General features: G+C 40.8%; 1 protein-coding gene across 8 annotated transcripts; it reads left to right on the top strand.

Moving 5' to 3' along the window:
• Positions 1–1174: 1174 nt before the first annotated feature.
• LOC133912153 (uncharacterized) lies at positions 1175–10652 on the top strand. 8 transcript variants are annotated; one of them, XR_009908764.1, is made up of 14 exons: positions 1175–1335; positions 1463–1552; positions 1696–1818; positions 2550–2717; positions 3122–3208; positions 3345–3469; positions 4628–5308; positions 5388–5504; positions 5646–5789; positions 5894–5977; positions 6068–6196; positions 6677–7620; positions 8043–8108; positions 10312–10652. XR_009908764.1 is itself a non-coding variant. In XM_062354751.1 (13 exons), exons 1-12 carry the CDS (start codon positions 1315–1317, stop codon positions 7431–7433), a joined length of 2526 nt encoding a protein of 841 aa, XP_062210735.1. In that variant the 5' UTR covers positions 1175–1314; the 3' UTR covers positions 7434–7453; positions 7549–7687. The 8 variants fall into 8 exon arrangements, 2 of the variants coding, with proteins under 2 accessions (XP_062210735.1, XP_062210733.1); XR_009908766.1 differs by lacking the exon at positions 10312–10652 and having other exon boundaries at positions 6677–7453; positions 7549–7620; positions 8043–10070; XR_009908765.1 differs by lacking the exon at positions 10312–10652 and adding an exon at positions 9700–10070.
• Positions 10653–11672: the final 1020 nt, after the last annotated feature.

Genomic DNA, 11672 nt, shown 5'->3' with positions numbered 1-11672 from the left:
AAGTTGCTTACATAGTCTGGTGCATGGCTCTAGAACATGTTAGAGCCAAGATTTGTTGTAGTGTTCTAGGAAAATAAGCCATGATCATGAAGTGAAAAGCACAAATAATGGTCTACCTGCACCGAAGGCAACAAGACTATTCGCTACCTGATTACAAGTCCTACTATAGATCGTGACTATAAAATGATTAAACTCAAAAGCCATAATATCTCTTATGTGCCTAAATAAGCATCCAAACTGATTTCTATGATTCTATCCCATTCTGAAGATTTGAGGGTCTCTCGTAGCAGTGATGCATCCGTCTCCACCACAATTCAGGACATGCCAATTTGTGCAACTTTTTCAAACCTACATTAAACTGCTAACGCCTCTACATGCAAAGCACAATCGACCAGTGGTAGAAAGCTGGCTCTAGCTTCAAACACGCCTCCTTCGCTATCTCTCACGATAAAACCCCATCCTCGTATCTTTGAAACTGCATGAAATAAGACATCATCATTTATTTTATAGTACTCTTCTGAGGGTGGAATCCATCTATCCTTTGTTTTGATGCACTTTGTTTAGCAATGTTGACAAATTTCTCAAACTCCATTAAGTAGTAACTGACCGAGCTACATATCTCATTTGTATTTAGCATCTTTTCTCCTGTATTGTCTTTGTTCCTTGCCAACCACCATCGCCATAGCAATACCAGATCCAAACTTGCATCTTTTGTTCCATTTGCATGATTTATGGATGGCTTCGGTTCCAGAATTGCACAACTCCAGTATGATACACTCATTTTTAAGGAGTATGAACCGTCCATACTGTTTAACCCTTTTACACTTGAAAAATAAGTGACCGTAATCCTCATCCAGATGCTGGTATATTGGACATATAATGTCTTGTTTAATGTCTCTTTTTACAATATTACATCACACTGGTAAACTATTATGGATTATGCGCCATATAACTCTATATATACCTGTTACTACGAAAAAAAGCCGAACTTTTTCTTTTTAGAGGCGCCCAAGTTTTGTTCGATGCCGGCAAGCGGCAATCTGTCACCGAACGAACCAATTAGAGAAGCCCACGCGGCATACAAAGCCCACGGCAAGGAGGCCTCGGCCCACGTAGAGGACGTACTCGGATCGGGCTAGGCCGATAGACCTCGCGTGCCCTTCCTCTCCGCTGCACGGACCTTGCCTCGTCGTCGCCTAACTAAGCGGCACACGCGCACGCCTTCTAACCCTAGTCACCCCCGACCCCCGCACTTCTCCGCCGCCTCCTCCACCCCCGGCGGCGGCTGCGGCTGCGGCGTCTACTCCCGCGAAGATGTCGGGCGGCTTCTTCCGGGTAAGCTGCCAAACTCGCCGTCTCGATCTATCTTGCCCGCGCTTCGTCTCGTCGACGTTGTTCCGGCTCGTCGGATCTGTGACTGCGAGAGAGACCGCGCTGATTCCCCGTGTTTTTTTTGCCGCAGGGGACGTCCGCCGACCAGGACACGCGCTTCTCGAACAAGCAGGCCAAGCTGCTCAAGTCGCAGAAGTTTCCGCCCGAGCTTGACCACCTGGTTAGTTAGTTCGTTCGTTCGTTCACTCACGCACTTCGGTCTAACTGTTGGACTCTAATTATCACAGAGTGTATTGCGGTATGTGCTGTTTGTCTTTGACGCTTACTCTAATTCGGGGATTTGTGTGCTGGGTGTGGCGATAGGTGGACATGACGAAGGTCAAGATGGACGTGATGAAGCCCTGGATCGCCACGCGGGTCACTGAGCTCCTCGGGTTCGAGGACGAAGTGCTCATCAACTTCATCTATGGCCTCCTCGAAGAGAAGGTTAAGTTTCTACCAAAAATACTTTGTATTCATGTTTAGCAATACTGCTTATTTGTTTATGCCCTCGTTGAATTGTCTCTGCACGGTGCATAGGCAGATAGCAAATTTGATTGAAATTGGCTCATTGGAAACCTGGCTCTTGTGCTTGGTACATGTAGGGCATGCCTGGATAGGATGGATTTAATCAGCTTGTGGAATGTAGCTCAGGAATTACAAAGCAATTGTTTGTAGTCTAGCTCAGGAATTAAAACTGAAACACTGCTCGGTGTATTTCAGGAATAAAATCCGAGAACCTATGCTGTTTTGTTTGGATAACATAAGACTTGGAATCTAGCCAATCTTGTGGAACCAATCCTGACTTCTGGTTCACAAATTTCGAATCTAGCAAGTCTTGTGGAACCAATCCTGGCTTCTGGTTCACAAAATTCCAATTGGATTCGGTTACTCTTGGAAACTTATCACAAGTTTGCCATACAATGCCCCGTGTTGTATCTTGTAACAGTTGCTTGTGCCTGATAACAAGCACCTCTCTTTTTGGAAGCTGTATTTCTGACTATGTTATCGAGTTCTATGTTTCCCAGCTGTAGAATTGGATTTTTATTAATTTTACCAGAATTCAAGTACATTACAGCTGTGATGTGTCTTGTCTAATGTTTTAAATTAGTGGGCTTCTATCACAGATGATAGCAGATACCCGTGAAGTGTTTATGATTTTGTTTTTTCTATGGCAGGAGGCGGATGGGAAGAAGATTCAGATCCAGCTGACAGGGTTCATGGAGAAGAATACAGTGAAGTTCATGAAGGAGCTCTGGACCCTTCTCCTCAGTGCGCAGCAGAATGCCAGTGGGGTGCCTCAACAGTTTCTAGATGCAAAGGAGTCTGAGATTCAGCAGAGAAAGGTTTGCTTGAGTAAAACTATACTAGTGCACTGTGCATGTTGGATATGCTATTTTCAATTGACTCAGATCATTATTATTGAAGTTGTACATGGTCTTGTTGGTCGTCGTGCACTGGGCATACAACAACAAACTAGGGCATTTAGATGGCGCGGTGTATATTACAATAGTCCCATGTGTCCTTTTTTTAGTGAAAACTGTGTGGAGGACTTTTGGAACATCATTTTTCTCCATTCTTTATGTGCGATTTTTAAGACAATCAAATAGTGATGACTTGGAAGGTTTTTTGGATTTTCTGTTTGTTTGGAGAAATCAGAAATTTTTTAGACGTCATAGAATATTTTTTATCACATTTAATTTTTAGAAAATGAAAGCCTTCTCGTAAACTGAATGTTACCATGATGCAGGCGGAGGATGATAGAATTGCGCAGGAGATCCAAAAGAAGCGGGAGAAAGATGGAATGGACTCAGAACTGGAGAAGCACAAGATGATGGTGAGCTATTCCTTTCAGTCAATTTTTTGTACCATTGATTTTAGGGTTATATTGTGACATCTTGTGTTTCTGATGACATTCAGATAGCTTCTCCGATTTTTTGGGTTCATATCGTTCTTTACCTCAACTACTGTAGGATGGGGATGCTGGTATTTCAAGATCCTATGGTGATCCAGTTGGCTCTGCTTTAAATAATACCTATGTCAATGCTGAGGAGGAAAAGGAATTGGACTTTAAGCGCAGCTCAAGAACAAAGAACCGGTTAGTTTTTAATTTCTGAGAGAACCTTGTAGGCTTCAACTACAATTTAAATGCATGCATAACATTAGATGATATCGCTATGTACCCATCTTTAGGTAATCCAAATCTTATTTATTTGTATTCTTAACATCTGCGTTATCAATATTTTATTTTTCCTATCCATGAAACACATGCTTTTGTTTTGCCTGATGTCTATTCAGCTTGTAGATTGCCACTCTTTATACAGTTGTTTTGTATGTAATAAACAGTCATTGCCAATCAAAATTTTCTGCCACTCCTTTAAGTAAACCATTTTTTAACACATCAGTAAAATAGCTGTTGTTGTTGAACAGTAAAATAGCTAATTTGTATTAGGTGGATATGCTCAATAAGAATGCCTAGATCTGAAATCTTTCTTAATATGCCATGATATTTTAGGTAAGCATTGTATGTCTGTGAATTATTGTTCTACTGTTCTATGTCTTATCTTTTACACTGATGTATCTTTTCTTAAGTATCCTGATTATTTGTGGTAATCATAGTGTTTTCTCTAAATGGCGCAAATATAGAAGTCCACACTAGACGACTGATCTTTATGACCTTAAGGAAAACTCTTCATCTTGAATTAGTGACCGAATTGGGGTCTGTAATTGTCGGCATTGGCATTCACTGATACCTTCTTCTCTATGAATTAGACAATTAGGGCTCTGATTCCCTAAATTGTGTGGATGCTGTAAACCTCTGGTTAAAGAAAAATGACACTGCTTCAGGTGGTTAAGGTGGATATGTAGGAAATTCACATACCGAATGATGGATTGATATAATCTTTAGTTTACCAGTGTGACCTGATTAGCAGCAGTTAAACTTGATTTCTTTGACCTTGTCATGGCGTTTGATTGATGTATTTGTTATAATGTGGGTGTTTCTTTGATCAATATTCCAAAGAGATGCTTTTCGATTATCATGTGCCTCTTTACTATGTATCTTTCTTTTTTTGTAGAGAAATATATATGATGTGATATGTAAATTTCATTGCTACACATCGTCTATTTATCGTTATGCTTGGGTTATTATGATACAGCGTTGTTCTACCCAGTTATTCTGTGGAGAGTAAACATTTTCATACACAAGAAGCTGAAACAAGCTACTCATGGGAAGCTTATTGATCTTTTTTCCCAGGGGAGGTCGCAGATCCAGGAGCAGATCTTTATCGCCCCGTGATCGGCAAAGATCTATTTCTCCCAGAAGGCGTTCTCGATCTCCTTCCAGACGTTCCCCATCTATTGATAGACACCGTAGATCATCACGGCGTTCAACTTCACCTAGACGATCTGTTTCTCCCGGAAGGCATTCTCCAAGAAGCATTCCGTCCATTTCTAGAAGAAGATCACCGTATTCCAGGAGAGAGTCACCTTCATTTCAAAGATATCCATCCCCATCTTCTCGTCGGAGATCTCATATTCACAGAAAATCACCATCGTCTGGGTCGCGGAGGTCACCTTCTCCTCGCCATCATCGTTCTCCAGCTCGTGCACCAAGGAGATCACAATTTCCTTCACGTCGAAGGTCTCCTGTGCGACGCAGATTTTCACCAGCTAGACGTCGATCTCCATCTCCAGCAAGGCGTAGGCCAAGATCCCCATCTCCAGCAAGGCGCAGGCCACGATCCCCATCTCCAGCAAGCCGCAGGCTACGGTCCCCGTCTCCAGGAAGCCGCAGGCCACGGTCCCCGTCTCCTGGAAGACGCAGGCCATGGTCTCGGTCTCCAGTAAGACGTCGGTCCCCGTCACCAAAACGCCGGAGGAGATCCTCAAGTTCACCGAAAACTCGTTCTGCAAATCGGTGTCCGTCTCCACGGAGGTAACACTACGACCAGATTTCCTTTCCACCTCTCTCTGTATGGAATCAGCCTCCAATTTTGGTATACCGATACTTGCAGGAGTATCGGTCCGTACAGCAGCAAGAGTCCTAATTGTTCCCGTAGGAGTTTGAGTAGAGACATCGAGAATGGAACTAATGGCGCCCCCTCCAATAAAGACAGAGTTGTGCTTGGAAGGTAATATGCATGGTTTTATTTAGAGACATGCTATCAGAAATTGTTCCCTTCCAGTATTACCTAATGAACAAATAAGTATTTGTAGATATGTTCTTTTGCATGTATTCAGAAACTATTGCCTTACAGTAAGTATTGTCTTAGGAACCAAGAAAGAAGATCAGATGGCGACAATGATAGGGATGGTGCAAGGATGGGTGGTCATCTTTCCCCAGATTCTGAGCAATGTAGGTTGTCAAAATCCTTGAGGGCTCCTAACAACGCAGAAAGAAACTCCACACATGATAGGTGTGCATTTTTCCGCATTGAGTTGTATATGCTTTCTTCCACCTTCTTTCCCACACGTTGCAAATATAATTAGATGTTGAAAGGTCTCATCATCTTTTTGGCAGCTCTTTCAAGAGCTCTGGGAAACATTTTCCTAGTCTGGACAGCACAGATACAAGTGGAGATGAGGAGGAAGGCAATCGTGCTAGGTTGGATGCCATATTTTCCTTTCTTGCGCATGCAAAATTGTTTTCCTTGCATTTTCTCAATATAAATGTTGTTTTTCTTTTCACATTCAGAGAGAATGCACGGAAAGCAAATTCAGCACGTATGAAAACTAAGGATTTCTCGGCAGATCTGCAACTCAAGAAAGTCCATGCTGATGACTCAAGCCCTGGAGAAAAATCTCCATTCATGTTACAACAGAGGTTAGATTCTCGCTTCTGAAAGTGCTTTTAGTTCCTGGGACACAGCAACTGGATTCGCTGGACTTCTATGAGCTTCTTGCCTTATTATAGGTTTTACTGTTGGTAGAACCTCTTTGCCACACTGTTTTTATTTCTAGCAAACATCACATTAATATGTTTTTTGTTCTCTTATTTGAAAACTGAATACTGATAAAATTTAGATCAAGATGCATCCTCTGTTAGAGTTGTCTTCTTTGACCTTTTCGAGTAGGAAAGCATTTAATTGACAAGTTTTATACTACCTATGGTTCTGGTGGCTGTGACAATTGTTACGAGTATATAATTCGCCTAATAATTATAATGATATCAATTGTTAAATGACTATTTGATTTTTAGTTGAATGCATGTGTGTTTCATAGCTATCTATCAGAAAGCACCATCTCGCCGCAGCATAATGTGCATCGTCTCAGCAATTGCATGACATCGTTTTCTGTTCTCCAGTTGCAAGGCCGTCCAGAAGAAACACCCTGATCAACTATCAGAATTATCAGAAGATGAGCTTGCTGGTAGAAGAATGAAGCATCAAACTGATTCTCCTGATGACTCTCGTGGGAAACAGCAGTCCCCTGTTAGAACTGAAAAGGATGACTCTTATTTGAAGGACAGGAGGAACAGTGAGGATGCCATGAGGGGTTTGCGTGATGATTCTGATGATGCTATTGGGGCAAAGAAATATTTTTCTAAAGTCAACGAGGACTCTCGATTGGGAGATGGAAGTCCTGTTAAAAAATCCAAGAAAAAAACAGATGGTGATACTCACATTGATTCTGGTAGCTCAGGCTCTGAAGAACCTGATAAACATAGATCCCACTCTGAGAAGCGAAGGCATAAGAAGACTCATAAGCATAAGAAACATTATGATGATAGTTCTGAGTCTGATTCTGAGCCAGATGATAAAGAGGCAAAGAAGAGGAGGAAGGAAGAAAAGAGGCTAAGAAAAGAAGAAAAGCGCCGAAGACGTGAAGAGCGGCACCGCAGAAGGGCAGAACGCCATGCCAGCAAACAAAAAGGGAAGCACAATGATATTGTTACACCGCTTTCAGATTCTGAGAAGGATCGGGTTTCTGATTCAGACGTTGATGTTAGGAAAAGAGGTTCACATGTTGGCAGAGAAGAATCTGATCAGAAGAAACTTGAAATTGAGCTTCGTGAGAAGGCCCTTGAATCTCTTAGAGCAAAGAAAGCCATCAACCACTAGCCTGAAAAATTTCTCGCGAGGCATTTCTGAGTTTCTATTTTCAAGTGCTTATCTCAATGCTATGGAAGTGTGCTTATATGATGCATGTTTAATTTTCTGTGTGTTTATGTGGCAGTTGATCTGAATTGAGGATTCCTGAGCTGTTTCCTTGATGCAGCTGCGTGCAGGCTTAGCTGCTAGTTATCTGGTAATGTTTGCTTTTACAAATTTGTATGAACCATAACACTGAAAAGGAAATATTTATGTTTTGTGAACTTTTGCTTCCTTTTGTTTTGTTCTCATTATGGGAATTGTTATTCTCATAAGTTACTAGTGTACCTTGTCACGCAATTTGTTAAAAATATATTACTGAAACTTAGCACAATTATTTTTCATTATTCATTTACTGGAAAAGTAATAACAATGAACGACCCGTTATTGAATTTGATATGGGCAGAAGCTTTATTCTAAAATGCTTCGGATACGGTGAATTGATTACATATCTTGCACGATTGGCATGCGCTTGCTGTGTAAAGTAATGGTACCTGCTTAGTTAATGTTTCCACTTTGTGGACACTTTGCTGCTGTATACTGTGCCACTTTGTTGATTTGAGTTTGGATTATTGGCAGATTAGCACCATGTGCACAAGCTTTTTATGTTCCTCAGGATGATATGATCCAACACCTCAACAAAAAGTTGGTAACATTATTGATTGCGAAAGTCTCCTAAAGCATTCATTCTTACCAGTTGTTTGATCGCTGCTTCTTTGATTCAGGTTTGTGCAGTAGTTAATATATTTGATGGCTAGGTTCTGATCAACAAAAAGAAGTTGGTAGCATTAAATATTTTAGCAATTGATATGTATACGTAGGGTGCTGGCTGTCATTAATGTTCAGAAACTATATTTTAATGTTGTCTGAATAATATAGCAAAACAAAACCTGCCACCCTCAAATTTTGTGCTTCACATATGCAACCACTGAACCAGCTGATGATTTGAATTGCAAATAGTATCTGGTGAAATCATTTTCCACCTGGGAGGAAGATATGCTACAGTTTGTTCATGAACTTAGGTTATTACTTGCATTTCTGATACATGAGCATGGGAGCCATGTTTTAGAAAAATAAAAAACAGCAGGGATTCCCTGTCACCTCTGGGATGAACAGTGTCCCGAGTTGACTATGGTTATTTAGGATATTTTTATTTGTTTTGGTAGTACTCTCTGTTCCTTTTTGTTGATATTCAAATTTTCAAGCGTCAGATAAAAAAAAGAGTGAAGTAATAAAAAACATGTAGGTTGATCGACACTGTGGATGGCTAACTTGCTGTTTACAGGGATAGCAAGTATATGAAAGATGCTAATTCTCTTTCTTTTCTAAGAGGTAGAGCTTTAGGGCTCGTTAAATGCAGTACCAGTGGTACATGTTGACGCATTCAATGCCTTAGGTAGACCCTGCATAGTCAGATCATGGCTTCATCTGCCCAGTATTAGTCTGTGGGTTCATTCTCATCTCTACGACGGTGTAGCCATAGAGTCAAATTGGTGCAGGCGCATTTAAAAATGTCTTGCATAGACCTGCACATAAATGTTGAATATTAGAGCATTTAGAGGGATGCAATCCGAGCTATGTGTTGTGGTATTGTTAATTTCTAATTCTTGAGCTTGTGTTGTGTTTGGAGAGAAGATTAACTTGCTTTGGCTAGTCGTGGACAATCTGCTTCAGATTCCATTTATGATTAAATTCAATTTATAGAACAGAAGAAATGCAATTAATTTGAAGACAAATTTAATTTCCTTATGCTGTCCAGCTGACTCTTAGGAGGCTTGTAGCCAAACATTGGGACTCAGTTTCCTTATGCTGTCCAGCTAACTCTTAGGAGGCTTGTAGCCATACTAAGTTCACGTTTGCCGTGAGGTAGTTGACAGCATTGTCGACCAGTCGAATCTGAGTTCCAATGTGTCTGCAACCCTCATGAAAGTTAATAGGATGGCACATAGCACAAAAATATATTCCTTTAGACAGTGTTTTTACATTAGTTGCAGTTTTTGTTGTTTAACTTTACATTGAATTTAGTTAACAATGCACTTATGTGGATTAATGGAGTTCATATTCTCTCCAAACATGATCCATGCTCTAAGAGTCAGAAGCTAATAATACAACAGTTTTTATATAACTCATGATGGCTTCTCTCTAAATACTATAGTAATCTACTTTGATGTGCCCATCTACGTGAATCACTTGTAAATGCACATGTGCCGCCTAGATTCAACTTCGTACTGTTTAGGGTTGAGGATGCGCTCGCTAGTCAACATCAAGGTTGAATGGGTATGACCGTATGAGGCCATCTCTACATTGGTGACTCAACGCGCAAAACTGGGCAGATGAAAGCATGATCCGACAATGAAGGCAGTGTACAAACTCGGTTCTACCTTTTGGAAGCAAAATAGAAGTAGCGACCTTTTTTTTTTAATCTTGCTATACACAATGAGTTTGCCATATGGTCATCAAGTAATGGTAATTGTTACATTATGTGAAACTCTTTGGCCATTATTTGTGTTCCAAACTCTAAAACAATATGCATTCATATGAAATTGGGAATGCAACCCTGTAGTTTCTGATGCAGTGTATAAGTAGTGTGGTTTTTTTGTTGTTGTTTGCCCCTGTTTCTTTGCGCACACCGGGATCATTATTCCATGCAGTTCACAAAGTTATTTCATAGATATTAAATCCTTTTTTCAATGTTGCTTTGTTTTTTTATCGTTCCTTGTATTTTCTGTTGATTCATGGATGTTATGTGCTCGCATTTGACTCAATCACTGTTCTTATTCCATGTTTTGCGTTAGTACCATATTGTTTGTAATCTCAATGGTGACATTTGGACTATTTGCCTGTGCAGTTCGACTGGCACAGTAGTGCGGGTTTTAGTTTGCGCAGCAGTTTTTAGCGTGCAGGATTAGCCAGATCATTAAGCTATCTTGTGTACCGCATATGCCTGCAGCACAGCAGACGCCTGCTTGCTGTCATTTGAAATATACCAAATTACCTGGAGTAGAACATAGTCTGCTTGCTGTCATTTGAAATAGACTAAGTTACCTGGAGTAGAACATAGAGAAACGAACATACATGTATGATGATATAGCTAGTTCTGCTGCACTATTTCTAGTACCGCGGATGAGGCTGGTGAGCTAAAAAATGGTTTTTGTTTGCCTTGCCGGCATGGGAAAAAGTCGTCTTTGACACAGTTGTCTCTTTCTGGGTTATTCGTGCATTATGCCGGGTTGTTCGTCCTGTTCTATTTCTTTTTTCGCCTCGTGTTGTTAATAAGCTCTCTTCTGTATATCCATGCCTTCAGTATAGATATTTGTTTGAAATATTCCATTAAGAAAAATGTTCACTATCATTCTTGATTTTACCTTAGTCATTTAGCGTGCAGTTACCGCCAATGCCTTCATCCTCGCTATGCCCTTTTGAAATTTTCCCTGCATGAAGCTCGATTTCTGGGGGAACGCGTCCAAGTTCCAATAATGGATCGGTACTGGAGCCTGGGTGCTTTCGATTCCCATATTCAGCATTTGCCCGGCACCAGTGGCTGCATTTAAAACGCAATCACGATTGCTCTCTCATCGTCAGCGCATGCCTGGCTAAATATTGTCTTGTGAATCGTTATGATTGCTACTCAAATTAGGCCGGCACAGGCCGCGTAGGTCTTCAAAAAGCTGGATGGGACCTGGCCGGCTTCGCCTTGGTTTGGTGGCACTTGCACAACTTGGCAGCAGTCACACCCACCCCTTAGAGAGATGGGAATTGGGTAGTCCTACAAGAAATCACGGCACTGGCAGGAAGACGAATAAGCTGTCGACACGAAGGTTCGTTTCCAGTGCTCTAGCGTGAGATGGTAACAGTGAGCAGGTGGACATATATGGCATGTTCTCCGAGCAAAAGGCACGAAAGTGTTATGAACATCAATTAGTGATTAAACTATCATTAACAGTTATAACAATCGGACACCCATTTGGGTGGAACTGTCACCCGTATAGATATGTATTTGTCCCTGAACATGTATATACATGTGTAATCTCATCGATCAAAAATGTGACTTTATGATTTCTCAAAAGACTACTTATACGGATGGATAATAGTTATTTTATGTTTTATCTTTATTTTTAATTAGAAATAAAAACGAATATAGGAATCCTTATCCTTATTTTTAATCGGAAATAAAAATGAATACGGAAATTTTGGATACGGAAACAAATA

Source organism: Phragmites australis, chromosome 3 (genome assembly GCF_958298935.1).
Source record: "Phragmites australis chromosome 3, lpPhrAust1.1, whole genome shotgun sequence".
Classification (NCBI taxonomy): domain Eukaryota; kingdom Viridiplantae; phylum Streptophyta; class Magnoliopsida; order Poales; family Poaceae; genus Phragmites; species Phragmites australis.
Note: the sequence above shows the minus strand (reverse complement) of the source record. Positions and strands in the feature narration are given on the sequence as shown.

Coding starts and splice junctions, on each gene's coding strand:
- LOC133912153 (XM_062354751.1), top strand. CDS start 1,315: ATGTCGGGCGGCTTCTTCCGG. Junction 1,336..1,462: donor TGTCGGGCGGCTTCTTCCGG/GTAAGCTGCCAA, acceptor TTTTTGCCGCAG/GGGACGTCCGCCGACCAGGA. Junction 5,790..5,893: donor AGAAACTCCACACATGATAG/GTGTGCATTTTT, acceptor TCTTTTTGGCAG/CTCTTTCAAGAGCTCTGGGA.